This window comes from Mustela putorius, unplaced genomic scaffold (assembly GCF_011764305.1).
Source record: "Mustela putorius furo isolate JIRA1106 unplaced genomic scaffold, ASM1176430v1.1 tig00000695_pilon_pilon_pilon, whole genome shotgun sequence".
In the NCBI taxonomy this organism is placed as follows: Eukaryota; Metazoa; Chordata; class Mammalia; order Carnivora; family Mustelidae; genus Mustela; species Mustela putorius.
Genome location: NW_025421447.1, coordinates 2,119,426 through 2,138,244, shown reverse-complemented (window position 1 = coordinate 2,138,244; position 18,819 = coordinate 2,119,426). Strand labels below are relative to the sequence as shown.

General features: G+C 55.3%; 1 protein-coding gene and 1 long non-coding RNA gene across 13 annotated transcripts; one reads left to right on the top strand and one right to left on the bottom strand.

Annotated features, from left to right (window-relative positions):
* Positions 1-872: 872 nt before the first annotated feature.
* On the bottom strand, positions 873-15,412 carry CELF3 (CUGBP Elav-like family member 3). 12 transcript variants are annotated; one of them, XR_001176996.2, is made up of 14 exons: positions 14,478-15,319; positions 13,214-13,296; positions 8,051-8,099; positions 7,508-7,636; positions 7,291-7,370; positions 6,306-6,449; positions 5,990-6,131; positions 5,593-5,742; positions 5,174-5,239; positions 4,763-4,909; positions 4,351-4,494; positions 3,535-3,672; positions 2,555-2,616; positions 873-1,866 (listed from the first exon to the last, which is right to left on the bottom strand). XR_001176996.2 is itself a non-coding variant. In XM_045083068.1 (14 exons), exons 4-13 carry the CDS (start codon positions 8,097-8,099, stop codon positions 3,545-3,547), a joined length of 1,176 nt encoding a protein of 391 aa, XP_044939003.1. In that variant the 5' UTR covers positions 13,214-13,296; positions 14,478-14,583; positions 15,338-15,412; the 3' UTR covers positions 875-1,866; positions 3,535-3,544. The 12 variants fall into 12 exon arrangements, 11 of the variants coding, with proteins under 11 accessions (XP_012903467.1, XP_044938999.1, XP_044939003.1 ...); XM_045083068.1 differs by lacking the exon at positions 2,555-2,616 and adding an exon at positions 15,338-15,412 and having other exon boundaries at positions 875-1,866; positions 7,508-7,633; positions 14,478-14,583; XM_013048019.2 differs by lacking the exon at positions 2,555-2,616 and adding an exon at positions 15,338-15,412 and having other exon boundaries at positions 876-1,866; positions 14,478-14,583.
* Positions 12,433-17,608, top strand: LOC106004120. Its single transcript, XR_001176997.2, has 3 exons — positions 12,433-12,757; positions 13,045-13,121; positions 17,387-17,608. It is a non-coding gene; the product is annotated as an uncharacterized LOC106004120 (long non-coding RNA).
* The last annotated feature ends 1,211 nt before the right edge of the window (positions 17,609-18,819 follow it).

Sequence of the window (18,819 nt, the reverse complement as noted above, 5' to 3'; positions counted from 1 at the left end):
GTAGGGAGCATAATGAGGGTGGGATAGCAGGTAGCTGCTAAAATCAAGTGGCCGAGATGCTGTGAAGTCACACACTACTCCTGTGTGAGCCCATGTGAGCCCATGTGAGCCCCCTGAACCCAACCCTAAGGCAGTTCACAGAGAAGAATCAAAAGAAGACCCAAAGCAGAGGGACCTCAGGGCTTACGCAGTCCACCTTCTGCGTGATGGGACTCACTGCCGCAGCCTGCTTGGTACTTGTTGGGATCTCTGTTTTGGGTCAAAGAACGGGTAATGGGGCCTGCCCGATGAGAGAGTCCTGGGCTTTGGAGTCTGACATATTGGGCCTCCTTCCTGCAGCCATCCCTTAGTAGCTTTGTGATTCTGGGTAAGTTAGTTACCCTCCCAAGCCCTTTTTATTTAACCTGTCTATAAAATTATATCCTGCCTCACAGAGTTGTTGGGAGGTTAAGGGAGGAAATGTACATAAAGGGCCTGGAACAGAATCGCAGAGCAAAATCGTAGCTCCCTGGATCCCACTGATGGGTGCAGGGACAGTTCACCCCCACAAACAAGGGAGAAATGGAGACCAGGAATGTGAGACTCAAGTCCCCAGCCTTCGGGGGGACAGGGCTAGATACAAGAAAGGCCTGCTGACCTGCTTTCTTCCCTCTGTGCCTAGTGCTGCAGAGCATTCCAGGATTAAGCCCCAAGGAAGGGTGGAAGAATGGGATCATGAAGCTATGGTCAAGACCTGGACCAGCTCAAAGGTCTTAGACCCTCCTGACAGGTCTCTCTCCCAAACCTCCCCTCCACCCACCTTTGTCCCCTCCCCAGTGCACAAAATCCCCTACCCTCAACTTTCCAAGACTCTTATTTGATGCTTTTAAACTTTTTTCTTTATTTAGACAGAAAAGACCAACTCTTTAAAAGTAAAATGCAATAAATAAATAAGTTAAGCATAGAGAAGTGTCTGAAATGGACTCCCCAGTCTCCCCTTACCACTCCCACCCCCCACCGCCCATTTTTTTCCCCTAAAACTTCTTCCTAAAGAAAATGATCAGGTAATAAACCCCTGTAACCCCTCCCCACACCCCTCCTCCCATATACCCAATTACCCCCAAAGCAAAGGGAAAAATCAAGAGAGAGAAAAAATCCAAGGGAAACATTGTCTAAACTCCCAGAAAGAGAGATGGCAGCGTCCGGGCCAGGCCGGGCTGGATAACGCACGGGTGGTAGTGGTATTTACACGGAGGGGACCAGCAGAGACTGTAAACATTTTTAGGGGTTTCGGGGGAGGTCTTTTCCTCATGAAAGGAGGAGGGTCTCTGTGGCTGACTGGTGGAGAGGCAGCCCTCAGGGCTCCCCCACACCCTCCTTAGAGGGGGCCCATGGGGGAGGCAGTGAGTTTTAGGGCTGGGAGCCCAGGGTTCAGGGATATCCTACCTCTAGCTGAGGGTGGCAGGGAGTGTGAGAACCAGCTTCGGAGAAACCCCTAATGTGGGGAAGAGGCTGGGGTGAAGGTGAGGTGGGGAGCTTATGGGAGGCCCCTCTGTCTTCCCGGGGGCCACAGGCCCGCTGGTGGGGGAGGCAAGTGCGAAAGCTGGGCACAGAAGGTCACCACAGGAACCCCAGCAGAAGGCAGATAGCCCGGAGCCTTTGAGCCTGTCCCTTGCTCCCTCACAAAGGCCAAAAGGGCACCTGGGAGGAAATAGGCCCTTCAGGAGGGGCAGGGTGGTGGGAGTGGGCCGGTGTCCTGTTCCCCCAGGGCTGTGAAGCAGCTTTTGCCCCCAGAGCCCCATCGAGGCCCCGGGCAGGTGTGCAGAGAGGGCTGGGACCAGACGTGGGGAGAGGGGTGTGGTGCCCCTTCCTCTGGTGTCTCCAGACCTGTGAAGTAAGGAGACATGAGTGAAGCTGTAGGGAAGGCCCAGCCAATGCAGGTCACAGGCCCTGCCAAAGGAGAGGTAGCTGGGCTGGCTGACGCAGGAGAGGATGGGGAAAGCTTGGGGAAAGCAGGTCATCAGAAAGGCCTCAGTCCAGACAGCCCCCCAGCTGTTGGACGAGGGACAGTGATGGAGGAGATGGGAGGGAGAGGGCCCATGATACAGGAGACCAAAGGGTATTCAGGAGGAGGTATTTACACAGCCCGTGAGAGAAAGAAAGGCTGGAAGACAGAGAGACAGGGACTGGAGGGGACAAAGCAAAGGAGTGAGACAACAGGCAGGCAGGCAGAGATAGCTAAGAGAAAGGAGAAGGGGCAGCGGACAGACAGACACCTGGAGGAAGAGCAAGGCGGCCAGGCTAGGACCTGGAATGGGGCTTAGGGCTGCAGACTTGGGGGCTGAGACCCCCAGACCCTAGAGAGTGCTCTCATTCCTTTTCAGAAAGGAACAAAGAAAGCAAGAGAGAAATGCACAGAACACAGACCACAGTCACCAACCACTGTTGACCAAGCACATCCCGCGAGCTGCCCCCCGCCCTGACCCTGGGCTGAGGGGCGCTTCCCTCCGCGGCCCCCTCCCCAAAGAACAAACAATCGGCTCCAAAGACAACACGCTCGTTCCATGCAACTTACAGGGGCCCGGAGCAGGGGTCCGGGGATGGGGGCTTCGGCCGACAATGGACACGGGCCCTGGGCTGGGGGGGCCCCCAGGGTGGGGGGAGTTAAGCAGCCAGGATTGGGGGGAAAGGGGGAGAAACAGAAAATGTGGGTATTGTTCTTGGGTTGTGTTTTTTCAGGGGTTTGGTCCAAAGGAGATTAAACAAACACAAAAGTCACCAAAGCTCACAGCTCTGTGGCCACGAGGCTAAGGTGGTGATGGCAGTTGGGTGGAGGGGACCCATTTTGTGAAATTCGGGCGGTCCAGCATTTTAGCCGCCTCCACCTAAACCAAAGCTGCTCCTGGGAGGCCTGAAACTTGGACTTCCCCCAGTCTGTTCTGTGCACTCTGCACTGCCCCATGGATCTATATTGCACAAGAGCCCAGGGTCTATACTACATGGGATCCAGGGTGCTGAGGGTCTAATGTCCCCACCTCTCAGGAGGATAGATATTCCAGGAGCCACGATTGTAGAACCCTCCAGTATCCTACACCAGCCCCCTTACTTCTCCAACTCTACTCCTCTAATTCTACTCTGACCCAAAGGAAAACGAATAAGAGAGACACACACAAACACATAGACACTGACCAGACAAATGACACCAAATTCTGAGGAAGGCCTGGGAAGTGGACACAGATCTAGACAGACTTGGCTCTCTCTGGGGTCACAGTGTGTGTGTGTGTGTGTGTACACTCACACACACAGGTGTATATATGTGTGTGTGAGAGAGAGAGACAGAATGACTCAGGTGACTGAAAGGTGACAGCAGAAAGTGACTGAAAGGGTGACAGCAGAAGGAACTATACCAGACCCCAGCTTCAAGTGCACAGAGTCAGGCGGGGTAGGGTGGGCATCCCTGAGGCTAGGGGAGCATGGGGTGGGGGCATTCCAAGTGAGGGCCCTGGCTTCAGTGTGAGGGAGTTGAAGAGGTCACAGGATGGGAGCAAGACCTACCTGGGGGCCCTCAGTAGGGCCGGTTGGCATCCTTAGGCCGCTTTAGCTGGACTTTGAGGCGCTTCATGCCAATCTGGAAACCGTTCATGGCCTGGATGGCAGCCTGGGCACTGGCCGGATTGTCGAAACTCACAAAGCCTGAGGTGAGAGGGGCATAAGGCCCAGCCCAACCCCACCTCACTTGCCTGTGCTTAGGGCCAGAACCTGCTCCTTGGTTCCCTGCTTCCCCAGCTCCCTTCCTCCTGGGAACCTGAGGGCCTGGCACACAGCAGGCATTTGATGGGGAGCAGCTGATTGACAGGCTGAGGAAACGCAGTGCAGCCACTCAACATGCTCTTGGACATTCTTTCCAGCACTCTCTGAAGGGCAGCCCCTTCCTCAGCCTGGATAACTCTGAACCTGCCTTCTGAAAACACAGACCACTTCTGGCCCTTTGTGACTTCTCAAGCAGGGAGGACAAGGCTCCTTCTCCCCTGAAGCAACTTTTCAAAGACATGAAGGCAAAAGACTTCACTCCCTAAATTTTCCTTTTGAAAACCAAACATCCCGTTCCTGAGACTCTTCCAGACTTTGGGGAGCATGAATTTGACCAGTGCTCAAGGAGAAAAGGTGGAGTTGCAGGTTTTGGAGGAAGAGCTAGATAGCAGCCGGTATGGCATGCTGAGGGTGTAAGAAAGGTTCCTTCTGACCTTGGATAATCTGGATTTCAAAATTTGGGCCCACTGTGACCATGAATGCCTTTAAATGTCTCAGACCTTATCCATATTTGGAGTTTGGCAAAACTGTACTGTATCTTTTGGATCACCACAGTCTTACCAAAACACTTGCTCTGATTGGTGGCCCGGTCAACAAAGACTTTGGCTGAGATGACATGGCCGAAGGGGACGAACATCTGGAGGATCTCTGAGTCCGTGAACTCCTGGGGCAGGTGGTAGATGAAGATGTTGCAGCCGTCAGGGCCTGGATGGCAGCAGACACAGAGGAAGAGCTCAGGAATTGGGAAACGCAGGGCAAAGGCCCCACGGAAAGCAGGCCCTGGCAGGGGGACCCTCCCATCCCAGCCCCCACATGCAGGCCAGGGCACCAGACACCTCAGCCCCACTCGTTTTCTTCCCACACATAGGGCAAGAGTCAGGCTTGGAGCAGGTGACAGGGAGTTCCCAGCCCAGGACCAGGGCGCTCTTCTCCCTGAAGGCTCTGGCCCAGGAGAAGGGCGCCCAGGCCGCACCTTCCCGTTGCTGCTGCTGCTGCTGTTGCTGCTGCTGTTGCTGCTGCTGCTGCTGCTGGGGAGGAGGTGGGGGCTGCTGGGCGACCAGGGTTGGTGGAGGCTGCGGGAACGCAGGTGCGACCAGGCTGTAGGCTGCTGGGTAGGCTGCTGAGGGGGTGGTGGGAGAACGGAGAGCTAGTGGGGGTCTCGGAACTCCCCTAGCCCCTGGGGCCCTCTGGCCAGCCCTGTCTCCCTTCACCTAGCCCAGGCCAGTGGGGTGGACCAGCCCTTGAACTCTGGGTATACTACCCCTAACGTAGGACCCATGGGACCCATCAGGAAGCCCCAGGGGGTGGCTGGCAGGGCAGGGTGCCTGGAAGACCAGCTTCTCTCCCTCGCTGTCCCTCCTGTCATGGGCCCTGGGCTCCTCACCTGTGTAGTGCTGCATCCCCGCGTAGGCCTGCTGCAGGGGGTCCACAGGTGCCGCAGGGCTCTGGGCTGGGGAGAGCAGCACCAACTGTGAGGCGGGGGAGGACGCAGAGCAAAGGCCAGGTGGGGGGGGAACACAGCCTCCCGGGGCGCGGGTGTGACAGGATAGCGCGCAAAGGCACAGGGTGGTGGGAAGAGCGCAGAGCGTGGAGTCTGCCTGTGCGATCCTGGACTTCTCTAAACCTTAGCTTCCCTGGCTGCGAATGGGCAGGAGCCTCTGAGCCCAAGGATGCCAGAGCAGAGAAAGCACCTTATGACCCTGAGGCCTGCAGAGGGAGGGTACACCACAGCTGTCTGTGGGCATTGGGAGCGGTGGCTTTGATAGCTGCTGGGGAGGGAGGGGGGCAGGCAGAGACCCCCACCTGGGTAGGGGTGAACCCCATTGGGATACAGAGCATCAGGGGCAGGTTGCCCGGTGGGCTGGGTGGGCACCGGGCTGTAGCCGTTGACGCCCAGGGCAGCAGGGATTGCCGAGACGGGCGTGGCGGCGATGGCAGGAGGGGTGCTTGTTCCTGGGGAGGAGAAAGCGACAGAGACAGAGCAGAGGAGCGGACACACACACACACACACACAAACACAGAGAACCAGTCAGCAAGGCTGCAGGCATTAGGGAGGAAGCAGGCCACTCTATTGCCCCTGAGTCCCTCTCAGGCCCTCTGGCTTCCCTGAGCAGTGCCCTATGTCCCCTCCCCGCCACATACACACCGACCTGTCCCACTTGTGCCCAGCCCAGCCCGGCCTGCCTACCCTGGGCTTTACCTGAGGATGGGGTGATGGGGGTGGCAATGAGGCCATTGGCATTGATGGCGGCCATGTGCTGCATCTGCACGGCGGCCATGGTGGCCATGGGGCTGAGGTAGGCACTGTGAGCCGCCACCAGGGCTGCCTGTTGCTGCATCAGCTGGAGGGAGGGGAGGAGAGGACAGTGGGGCTGGGTCCTGCCACCCCCACCCCCATGCCCAGCCTGGCTCCCCTCCCAGCCACGGACCGTGGCACTAGAAGGGTGGGGGCAGATCCTGGAGGCCAGGAGGCGGCGGGGAGGGGCCCAGCCCAGGCCCCCGGGGTCAGTGCTCACGGCCTGGGTGTAGGCGCTGTAGGCTCCAAACTGCAGGGCGATGGGGCTGAACATGCCCAGCTGGGTAGCCACCTGCTGCATGCGGCGGAGACCTCGCTCCTTCTCCGTGTCGGCAAACTTCACTACCAGGCTGGATGAGGCACCCTGGGCAGGGGCCACGTGGCGGTTAGAGGGACAGAGGAGTTGGGACCTCTCCTGCTCAGAACCCTCAAGGCCCGGCCTCGGTTCCATCCCTCCAGGCTTGGCCTCCTGGGGAGGACAGCCATCAGGGCGCCTCTGTCCAATGGGAAGATTTTCATCCCAGCTTCCCCCTGTGCCGGGATGGGCGAGAGGCTACAAAAAGTTGAGGAACTCGAAGGCACGTGTTTGGAAAGGGAATAGCCTATTGAAATCAGAAGGGTGCCTCTGGCTTTGTAAGGATTCCGAGCTGGAAATCATCCCCAGCCAATATTTAATCTCAGCCTGGTCATCCCATCTAGCTGCCCCAGTCCCCACACCACGATGCCCACCCCCACACCCTGACCCTTGTGGTATGCTCAGAGCATGAAGCCTCAAATTTGAATACCACCTCGAGCTAAATCAAAACCAAACCCAAGGAACATGTGCGGAGATTTTATAGAATTCTGGACTCTAGAATGCAATTCTCTATTTAGTGGTGCATCCTCTCTCGGCCAAGGCCCAGCTAATCGCTTGCCCAGCCTCTGCTGAGGGAGCTTCAGAGTCAGCTAGGTCCATCAGAGAAACACACTCTGCTGGAGAGCCCCCCACGAGCACGGTCAGTTGGCCAGGGCATGTGGGGCCTCTAAGCAAGTGTTCCGATGCCCAGCCAGGGAAGGTGGGGTGTACAGGAAGGTGGGCGAAGAGACAGGAGATGGAGAGGCTGAGGAGTGAAGGAGGCTGGAGAGGAGGGCAAGACCTGTGGACTGGAGGTGAGGGGTCAGAGGTGGGGGGATGTCATCTGAAATGTGAATGTGGGGGTGCTCACCGGCAGGGTCCGGCTGCTGTGAAGGGTGTTGATGGCCGCCTGGGCCTCCGCGTGGGTCTGGAACTTGACAAAGGCGCAGCCTACAGCATCCAAGAGCAAGGAGGAAAGGGTGAGTGCTCACCCTCAAGGGCCCCCAATGCTCCTGTCGCCAGGGAGCCAGGGGGAAAGGAGCAGAAAGGCCAGAGGGCCCGGCTGGGGAAGCGGAGCCACTGGGTACCTTTGCTGGTGCCATCTGGCCCCCGGAGCACAGTGCACTCGTCTATGGTCCCAAAAGGCTCGAACATCTTCCTGACGTCCTCATCTGTCTGCTGCTTCCCTAGCATCCCCACAAAGAGCTTCCGGTCTTCTGGGGGGTAAGGCACAGGACAAGGGGCATGTTCAGGGCTCCCTGGCTACTTTCCCCCACTCTATTCCCACCAGGACAGGCACAAATCCTGCCCTTCACCTTTGGCAACTCCCTGGAGCTCCAGGCACTCCCCTTATCCTGAGACTAAGGCTACTAGCAGTGATGCCAGTGATTTGGGGGGAAATGGGATACAGTTACATAGGGTGCTCAGCACAGTTCTGAAGGGCTTGCACTTTCCTCTGGGCTTCAGTTTGGCCATCTCTACAATGGGCTAGATGACATCCCCTTTGACAACAACCCACACCTTGACCAGGAACCCTTTGGAATTCTCATATTTCCTTCCTCAAGAGAGGCTGTCCCTCAGTTACTCTAAGCCCTGGGCCTAAGTCCCAAGTCCAAGGGTACAGAACCTACCTCCACGGCTCTCGCTGTCGGCTGGCTTGACCTGGATCGGCCTGTTCATCTAAAAGGAGAGAAGAGAAGGCAACTGCTGGGGACCTCCTCTGAACCCGATAAGAGCCACCCCTCACCCCCAGGCTGGGACCTGCAGAGAGGCTAGAGGAAGCAAGCCCCAGGCCCTAAACCCTAAACCGATGATGGGAAGGGAGGGATGGGCCTAATCTTGTTTAGGATTAGGACCCGGGGAGATTAGAGGCAGTGGGAGGTCAGGATGTCTAGGAGGATGCTCCTGGGCCCACTCCAGGCCCTGGTGAAGCCCCAGGTAACTTGACCAAGTGATGCTCTCTTTAGGGGGAGAATGGAACTTCCCATAGGACCTGGCTCCCCAGATGGAGCCCAACCAAGGGGCTATTCAGCAAGAGCTGCCTCAATTTTACAAAGTAGGGGCAAGACAGGCCTCTCCAGTGAGCAGCCCCAAGGAAGACTATCGACCCAGGAACACCCTGACTTCCTTCTGACCCCAGAGGTGTGTCTGCTTCTCTATCTGCCCCCCTACACCCCTTGACCCCAGGGGGAAGGCACTCGGGCAGCACAAAGGGAGCAGATGCCCAGTCTCCGTGGCAACAGGAGAATGCGCGCCATGGCAACCGCCCACTCAGCCTGATTTATCCCTCCCGTCGCCCTGGCGACCGTGGTGACGTCATCACTTCTGCTGCTCCACACACCCGGAGAAGGAGTGTGGGGGGGGTGAGAACAGGGTATGCTGGGGGTGGAGGATTTGGAGGGGGCTGGGAGGTGGGGGAGGGGCCCAGGACAAGCTTCCTGATTCGTGCTGAGCAGGCTCTGCAGGGGCCACACTGTCCCTTCTTCCTCAGCCTTCCTCCTCCAGGTCAAATCCTTGGTGTCTCACAGCTGAGAGGGCTCCGAAGGAAGAACTGCTGTCCCATGCTCTTTTGACATTCTCCCTGTACCCTGAAGTCCTCCAGAGCTCTCCCTTCTCTTCACTCCTGCAGCATCTCCCTTTGTTCGGTCTCCAGTGGAAATGCAGACACCCCTCAGTTCCCCCCTCCATGATCTTGCCTGGTGAGGGGACTTAGCAATGACTTCTGCAGGTTGATTTCCTTCACTGGGGGCAGGGGGCATCTTCAGAACTGGAGGGAGGGGAAGGACTCAGTATTTAGTGTCTGAAAATATTTTGCTACTGAGGGGCTATCCTAGCTCCAGTAACCAAAAATATAAAACAAAAGAAACCATTTGTTGACATTCTGAGGGGAGCTACGGGTATCCTCAGGAAAGGCACTGGACTGGGGGTCAGGAGATCCAGGTTCAGGGACTAGCCCTGCCACTCACTAGCTGGGTGACCTTGGACAAGTCACTTCTCTCCTCAGGACCTTAATATTCTCCTCTGTAAAACAGTGGGGCAGATCAGATGGTGGTGAATCAGGTTCCCCTCAGCTCTAGTATTCCAGCCTTTGGGGATCTCGTGTGTCATCACTTCACACAGAGAAGTACAGGACTGGTAGTGGGCCCCTTGACCCTTCTTCTCACACATAGACCCTCCACCCTGGTATCCAGCCATTCCAGTCAGTGCGACAGGACTCTGCTGGTGAGGGAGCCCAGGCCTGGATCAAACCTAAGCCGCACCTTGGCGGACACCCCTGTCCTGCCCCACCCCCATTTATGGATCCAAGAGCAGCTGGCTGGGGGGAGGTGGGTAACAGTCACCCAAATCCTCCAGCCAATCTGCCCCCAGCTTTATCCTCCACCAATCTGGGATTATCCCTTCGAGTTTCAATCTCCTCAGGAGCTTGCACCTGCATGTGTGTGTGTGTGTCTGTGTGTGCGCACACGCACATGTGTGTGTGAGAGAGAGAGATGTGGGGGGCGGGAGTGGGGGTTAGACACCCAGGGCGCTCAGTTTTGCACGCTGTAAAGCTGTAAAGGGCCACACAGGCACCTTAGCCCCAGCCACACCTCCTACAGAAGACGTAGACTCCACACCAGGGTCTTTCCACAGCATCAGGGAATTCTTGAGTTGACACTATCCCTTTCCCAAAATGCCCCTAGGGATCTGAGGTTCTAGGCAAAGGCGGGGAACCTGAGACCCAGAAAGAAAGGATGCCATTCCCAGGCACAGAAATAGCACCTCAGTAAATATCCACAGCTGATAGGGATTCACACAAAGACACACTGGCTGTGTGCCGCACAGGTCACATTGACAGAAGGTCCCCGACACAGCCTCCCTCAGAGCACCCCCCCCAACCCATGCCCAGGCTCTCCTTCTTGGCCTGGCACTTCCTGTGGGAAGCTCGGTCTTTGTTAGCTCAGCTCGGGCACACCTGCCCCCTCCCCTGAGTCCAGCTGGGCCCTGTTTACCTGGCAACCCAGGCTCGGGTGCCTCTCTTCCCTAACCACCACCAGCCAGGTGATAAGCCCTCCTGAGGGCCTCCCAAAGAAGAGGAGGCTATTTATACTCAGACTGCTCCCCCACTGACTTGGTCACTCATAAGGCCCTTATCCTTCTCACCAATAGCAAAGACCTCACTTCCAGCAAGAGCTCCTATTTCCAGAAAATCTCATTCTCCAGAGGACACAGGCCTTCTTCTCTGCCACCCCTGGCTCCTGACTCCCTTCCACCCGGTGTCCCAGACCACACATGGATCCTTTCCACGGGGCCCAAATTCACTGGCCCAACAGCGAGCCAACAGGCAGGGCCCATAGCCCCAGAGTGGGACTTCAGCCTAAAGACAGGGCATAGGGTAGGCTAGGCAGAATTAGTTCCTCCCACCACCACCTCCAGGAGGCCACACCCTCCTGGAGGAAGAATCCACAGGCCTTTGGCAGAGCCTGTCCTGGGAACACTCAGGGGAGAGAAAAGGAAATGGGGCTTGACAGCCACAGGTCCAGCCTCCATTCTTCCTCTGCAGCTGAAGTATCACCCTAATATAGCGGGACTGTGCAGATTTCGGGGTGACAGAGATGGGGAGGAAGGAGAGAGAACTAAATGCTCCCATTAAAAAAGAGCCTATATTGGGGCACCTGGCTGCCTCAGTCGGTAGAGCATGTGACTCTTGATCTTGGGGTTGTGAGTTCGAGGCCCACATTGGGAGTAGAGATTACTTAAACATAAAATCTTAAAAAAAAAAAAAAAAAGCTTGTATTAGGAGGGTGTGGAGGGAGGTTAGACAGCAGGAAAAACTTCCCACAGAGGGGATGCACTAAATGGGCATGCGTGCGCACGTACACACACACACACACACACACACACACACACACTGAACGACTATTTGAGGAAACAATGCTGCCAGGAACGCAGGTGGCAGAGAAAAAGACCTGGGGGATATAAAGGGTCAGGCAGAGCCTGGACATAGACATCTGCTCCCCTAGACGCCCCAAGCCCCCCAGCACAAGGGTACCCTTGGAGGATAGGACCTCCCCCCTCCATTTCCTACTAGAGGCTCTGTCAAGCCAATCTGGATCCTGTCTGGAGGCAAAGGCCGAAGTGGAGGCCTCAGTGTCACCTGGGAGCTCACTCAGGGGCGGGGCTAGACAATCATTAACCAGATGCCCTCTTCCCTCACCTGCCACCCTGGGCCTATATTTTTTTCCAGGAAGTGGGGGCAGAGACCTTCTGCACCCTGACAGTCAGAGCCCTGCCGGAGCTCACAGACAGCTGGAGGGGGCAGACCCAGGCCAGGTCCCTGCCTAGCAAGACAGCAGGAAAAGAAGAGACGTTGTGACTAAGATGAAAACTATTGAATTGTCAGGAGTCTCCACAGAGGAAAGGAAAGAAAGGAAAGTTGGAATGTGACGTGATGGAAACCAGGCTTCCCAGGGAAGAGTGTGCCCACACCCACGCAGCCAGGCTGGAGGGCACACGTGCACACATGTGCACATGCACGCGCACACGCAGGCTCCCCGGATCCCAAGCCTGCTCTCTCTCTCTCTCTCTCTCTCCCACAACCGTGCGTGCACACACACACACACATACACACACGAACACACATGAACACACACAGATCCTTAATGCCATAGGCCAGGGCTGTTCCGGTGCCTTGCCACCAACTAGGACGAGATGGAGGGGAGAAAGCCAGTCTGACTGTGGGATTTGCTCTCTTAGCTGCATTTAAGGGGTGAGGGCCACAGAGGGAATGGGTCACGGACCTACTGAAGGTTTGAAGTTGGGAGTGACTGAAGCAGTTCTTATTTTCCTGGATGCCCCCACCCTCTTTGCCCGTCTGTTTTGTCTACTTCCCTCCCAGGAAGGAATGGAGAATCAGCCTTTTTCTCTATGCCCCACATAGGGGAAGGGGTAGAGGCTCCAGCACCCAGGCCAGGCTCAGCAAATGTTTGCCTGAGGGATGGATGGGGTAAGCTCTCAGAATTACTTCCTGGGGCTCAGGGGGTGCGAGGCAACAGAAGCACACAGACATGGGAATAGAATCGCACAACCTTTCCCCCCAGGCTGCATGGCAGGAGGCAGCCTGAGATTCTCTATCCCTGCCCGCCCAGGCCTGGGACAATCTGCACAGCTATCTCAGAAGAAGAGAAAAAGAGCTCTGACTTTTCAGGAGAGAGGCCATGCCGGAGGGCACCCCTGCCGACCTGGACACACTTTGGGGGTCAGACTTGATGTCTGCCCCTGCCCTTGCTTGCCCCAGCCCATGCCCCCCAGGGCTCTGCTCCACCTTGATGCCCAAAGCTCTTCCTAGGAGACACGAGGTGAGTCTTTGAGAGCACAGAAGCCCGCACAGAGATGCTAGTCCAGCAGGTTCCCACTGTCCCGGTCACAGTCAGACATTCCATCCCCAGAGCCACAAAAGAGTGCCTGGGTGCCTCCTGCTTACTTTGCCACACACTTGGTATCCGGAGTCTCTCCCCATGCCTCACAACCAGCTAAGCTCTCTAAGTGTTGTCCCATGAGCAGGCTGGGAAGTGGAGAAGGGGCTGCACCTGCTCTTTACAAAGGTCACATTTGCTCTGCTAACCGCTGTCTTCCTTCTCTCCAGGTAGAAGAAATGAATGCATCTCCAGCAAGAAAGAGGGCTGTTAGAAGGAGAGGGGGGCCTCCTGGTGATGAGAGGAGGTAGGAAATGAGTTCTGTGTCTCAGAAAGGTGGTGAGCCCCCTGCCCCTTCTAGCACCCTTTTCAGGAGTGCCCTATGAATATGGGACTCACCCCTGGAAGCGTCTTCTGTTCGTGCAGGGCGCTCTGGGCCTTCAGGGCTGAATCGCGGGCACAGTATGTCAGGAAGGCACATCCTGAGGAGGGGCAGGGGCAGAGAGACCGGGTGGGGGTGAGTCCCTGATACCCCTCCCTAAAAGGATCCCCCCAGCCATGACACTGAGGACTGGGAGGCTTGCCTCTTCTTGCCCCTCTCTGGCCGCTGGAGTGGGAAGGTGTCTGAGAGGGGCCAGACATTTTGCCCCAGGGAGTCTCTGGGCTGAGTTGTTGGGAGAGGGGGCTTTGTGTGGGGGGAGAAGGGGCATGTGGTTGCCAGACAAGTGTGTGCGGTGTGGTTTCTCTCTTCCTTTGCTGGCCTCTTTTCACCTTCTCCTTTGCCTCTACCTCCCTCCATCTTGGTTCCCATCACCCTTCTCCTCTCCCATTTTCCCTATTTCCTCATTTCTCTCCAACTCTGTGGGAGGCAGGTGGAGGGTGAAAAGTGGGATAGAGGAGAAGGAAAAGGGAGAGCAGTTCACTGCAAGTCCCTCGGCCAGTTGACAGGGCAGGCAGTGGGCCCCCCACCCCCACCCACAGTGCCTGGAGCTCTCCAAGTCCTGACCGGGGCCTGACCCTGCTTAGCAAGAGTGCACAGCCCTTGGACAGGCCCAAGGAATGCCTCTTGGCCAGCCTCTCTCAAGTTCCCGCCCCCACACTTCCCAGATCTACACCAGTCTCTGTCCTCCACACCCTGCTTCTCAGGTCCCTCTCTTGGGTCCTGGAGCTGCCCTGCCCAGTCCATGTCCACTCTTGCCAGGGTGACCCCCACCTCAATAGAGCCTGAGACCTACTAAGATTCCCAGGCGAGTGTACACACACGCACACACACACACACACACGCATGCACACACACACGTGCGTGCGCACGCACACACACACACACACACACACCCCTGCTGGCTCCTTATCTCCCAAACCAGATCTCTTGGTCCTCCATCCTCCTTTGAGTTCATCCACGACATCACCCTCTCATCTCTGGAGTCCACATCTCTGCATCCCCTCCAAACTCTTCCTCTAAAGAGGCCATCCTAAGGCCTGCATCCGAGTCCCCGCTCACCCTGGCTGTTCTCTTGCAGCTCCTCCATCCACTCCTTAGCCCCTGAACTCTTTCCTTCCACATTGGCCCTTTCCAGCTACTCCAGCCCTCCAGACTGGCTTCCCCTCCTCCCAGCCTCCCTTCCCACCCCTGGCATCTCTCCAGCCTGGCCTGACCCCTCACCCTTGTGCAGCCCGGTGTACTTGTCCTTGATGACAGTCAGCTCGAAGATCCGACCAAACTGTTCGAAGATGGGCTTCAGGTCCTTTTCCTCCAGGTGCCTCGGGATCTGCCCCACAAACAGCTTGATGGCATCCGGCTCCTTCATTGGGGCGGCCCAGGAGGAGGGGCCGAGGGGAACAGGGAGAGGCCCAAAGGCCAGGGGGAGCTGCCCAGCAAGGAGGCAAGTGGTGGGGGCCGGGGCCCAGCCGGGGCTGGCTTTCCCTTTGGCCCCCAACCACAGTGCTGAGCAGAGGGGCAGCTCTTCACACAAAGGAGGCCCAGGGAGTTGAGGGCTAGGGGTCAGGGGTCTAGGCAGACACTGTCATGCCACCAGGGGGCATAGCCCAAACAAATGATCTCCCTCCCAGAGATCTGGCAAATATCCCAGAATGGGGGTCAGTGTGCTCAAGATCTGGAGGATTAGGGTGGTATCTGGGGTGCTGGGAACTGGGGGTTAAGAGCTGGAGTCAGGGAAAGGGCCTGAGGAGGGTGATGGAGATGGAGGCTTAGGGGTTAGGGGCCTGGTAGGTTGCCAGCAGCGCCCGGGGTTGGGGGGGAGCACTCCTGATGTGGGGCAGGTGGAGCTCTCGTTGGCTTTCCCGGGAGGACACCTCCCCTGTGGCTGATTCTTCTGCTGGGTCCGAAGATCCCTGATGCCAGATGCTTGATCTCTGATGGCGGCAGGGCTCCGGGGGTCCCTTTTGCCTTGCCGCCCCCCTTCAGGTCCTCCCCTCAGCCCCCCTCCCACCCCCACCCTGGTCCCTGGGCCTGGGTTGCTGCTGGCTGCTCCCGCTGCTGGGGCTGCCTGCTTTCCCGGTCACCTGGGTCCCGGAGCTCTGCTCTCCGGCCGCGCTCTCCTCAACAAAAACCTCCCCCCTCCACACCCCCCTCCCCACTCCCACCTCCTTTCCCCTGACATCAGTGATGTCAGTCTCAGGGGTGGAATACAAATTCTCTACCCTGGAGAGGGACGCACAACACAGACAAGAGCCACGCCCTCTTTCTATCTCCTTCCTCCCTGACTCCCTTCCCACCCCAAGAAGAGCAGCTGGTGCTGTTGATAATAACCCTTCCCCCATCTTACTCCCCAGTCACGAGCTGGGCAAGACACTAAGATGGAGAATTTATAGAGGAGCCCTAAAGTGGGGTCCATTGTTCCGGGGGCTGGAGCTGTCCCCGGTGCTGGAAGCGAAGACCCAGGAGAGGGGAGCAGGGGGGAGGAGGAGAGGGGAGCCGGCATCTGGGGAGACTGAGTGTGGGGAGCAAAGGAAAGAATCTGGGGAAAAGAAAATGTCATAGAAAGAGTTGGAAAGGTTGGGAGTGGAGGGAGATGTAGATGGGGCGGGAAGCAGGTCTCAGAGCCTGGGGGAAAGGGCAGAAGAGGACCCAGAGAGGAAAGATGGAAGTGGGGGGGGGGAGGAGAGAGCGGGGTGAAATGAGCACAGAGAGAGAACTGTGTATTTTCCGGAAAAGGATCCAAGTAAAACTATGTCTTGCTGGCATTTGCCAACGCCCCCTTCTCTCCCTCTGGGTGGTTTGTGTGTGTAAGTGCGTGGGCAGGGAGACAGCGGTGGTGAGGTGGTGATGACTGTGAGAGCTATCACTTGTAAGCTCCTTGAAGAATTGGGCACCGTTTAATTCAGCATTTTACTGTTTGGGGTCTAGCACAGTGTCTTGCTCATACATAGTTGCTTAATAATTATTTTTTGAATAAACAGTAGATGCAAAGAACCTCTGATAAGACCAAATACCCGATTCCTTTAGGGGGAAGAACCACAACTAGCAAACTCCAGTTTAGGGCAGAAAAAAACCCAAAACACACAACAATTTCTCGTCCTTTTGCTCCCTTTTCCTAGTTAGGTTCCTTGAGTAGGACTCTCAATGTGAACCAGGTAGCAAAAAGGGATGGGGGGAGCACATTTGGAGGTCGTTACTCTCTTAAACCACTCTTCTTCTACAGATGATTTGTTTCCCCCGTAATCTCAAGGGAGCACTGGGCCCACCCACAGCACCCTTCAGTGCAGGGAGTACCTGCTGACATCAAGTCTCCTGGACTGGGCAATCCTTGTGGAATGCCCCATCTACTGTCAGTCCCTTCTTCACCCCAGAGTGGGGTTTATGTCTCCACAGTGGCACTGGTGTCTCCGAAATCCATCCAACTGAATCCCTGCCACCCCCATTCCTCAGCTATCACAGCAGGCAAGCTTCTCTTCAGGAAGGGAAGTAATAGTAATGGCGCTTAGATGACATGGTGCCCCAGAAATTCTTCCAAATGCTTTACATTTACTAATGTGTTTAACCCTCAGCACCACCCTATGATGTAGGTTCTACTAATACTTCCAAATAAAGATGAGGGAACCAAGGCACCAACAGATAAGATGGCTTGCCTTATATCATAGACCTAGAAAGAGGCCTTAATGAGGGTGGAGCCCAGGAAGTCCGGCTCCTCAGTCCTGAGTTTAACCCCCACATCATATGCTCCCCTTGGGAATGGTAAGAGTTGTTAAGCCTGGCTTTCTTCCTTGTGTGCCTTTATTTGAGCACTGTGTAATAGATGGCCTTCTTTCTACTGCTTCTGATTCTCTGTTGACCACCTTTCATCCTTCCTTAGTCTGGGTTTGAGTGTGTGTGTGTGTGTGTGTGTAAATATTATCACAGTTCATCATATGGATGCCCAGGTCCTCCCAGGTGGGCCCCTAAGATGGGCACGGGGGTAGATGGGAGGGAGATGGTAGAGGACCCAGTACTGGGTGGTCAGAACACACCATGGCAGTGCCAGGGAACCAAGAGTGCAAACACACATGGAAAGCAACTTTCCACTCCCTACTCCACCCTCATTGTTCCTTTTCTTGCCTCCTAATCTGATCTAGGTATTTATGGAGATGCTAAACAGATCACACCCTCTGAGGATGGAGCCTAGGAAGACCCCATGGCCCTGTTGATCTCGTTACTCTGTGTCTTGTCAGCAGATCTGCCGCCCTGCTGCTCATTCAAGCTTGGGGCTAATCACATTAATTGAAATATTAAACATTTAAAAAAATGAATTATAATGAACTCCCCTTCCTCCTCCTCCCAATCAGCAACTGGGGAGACAGCTGCAGGCAGCAAAATGCCTCCAGCCTTTTGCTTAGTTTGTGGTCCCCAGATGGAAGGTTTCTATCTGAAAGGAGAGGCAGAGTTAAGGGGAGAAGAGGAGGGAGCTTGCTTCAGGGCATCCTTGCTGGGTGACTGTGGGCACATCTCTGCCCAGTGACATAACTCTGGAGGGTTAACCCTAGGACTCCGAGGCCCATTCTGGGAGGTTGCTGTCCAGGAGGAAATGAGGCTTCCAAAGCTTACTTCTTCCAAGGTCTTTCCTCTTTCCACCATCTCCAAGCTCCCCCTCCTTCTTATTCTTCTGCACTCAGTTCTAAGCTGCCCTACATAAAAAGATTATTGACTTTATAAAGGGAGAGCTCAACTCCTGATTTTAGATTCTTAGAAAACGGATAATTGGGATATATTTCAAAGGGAAAAAGGTAGTGGCGGTATATGTAGGCAGAGTGGCTAGTCACCAGATACTTGTTGGCCTCACCAAATGAAAGCAGAGTGAAGCCACGTGCTGCAGAAACCATGACACTGTACAAAGAATCTATTGTTTGATCTTCCTTCCCAAAAGTGGCTGCTGTCTCAGATGGAGAAGTAAGACACAGAGGTAAGAGGTGAGGACTGAGGTGCTATGAGAAAACAAAAGTAAGTAGAAGTAGCCTCTCTTATTTACAAATAGTGGTACTTGGACCAAGGGAAGTGCTCAGTCAAGAAAGGCTTGGTTGATTCTCAAAGTACAAGAAGATGACAGACTAGCAAAAGAAGGACATTACTTATTTTATACACCCGGGTGGGAAGATGGAGAAAGTTTTACATATTTATGTATGCATGTGTGTATGTGCACGTGTGTGTGTCCATGTACATGTATATATTTGTCAGTCCAGCCCAGCATTGTTTAATAGAAGGCAAGCCATATATATAACTTAAATTACTAGTAGCCACATTAAAAAAAGCTAAAGAAGTGAAATTACTTCTAATAATAGATTTTATTTAACTATAGATTCTCAATATTATTCAATGTTTATATGATATGTCCAAAATATTCAACCTGTCATCAGTATAAAGATTATTCATAAGATACTTTGCTTTTTTTAAACTACATGCTCAAAATCCAATGTGTATTTTACACTTAATAACACATCTGACAATTCCAGCAACATCTGAGTGCTCAGCAGCCACAGGTGGCTCACACTCACCTTACTGGATAGTGCAGTTT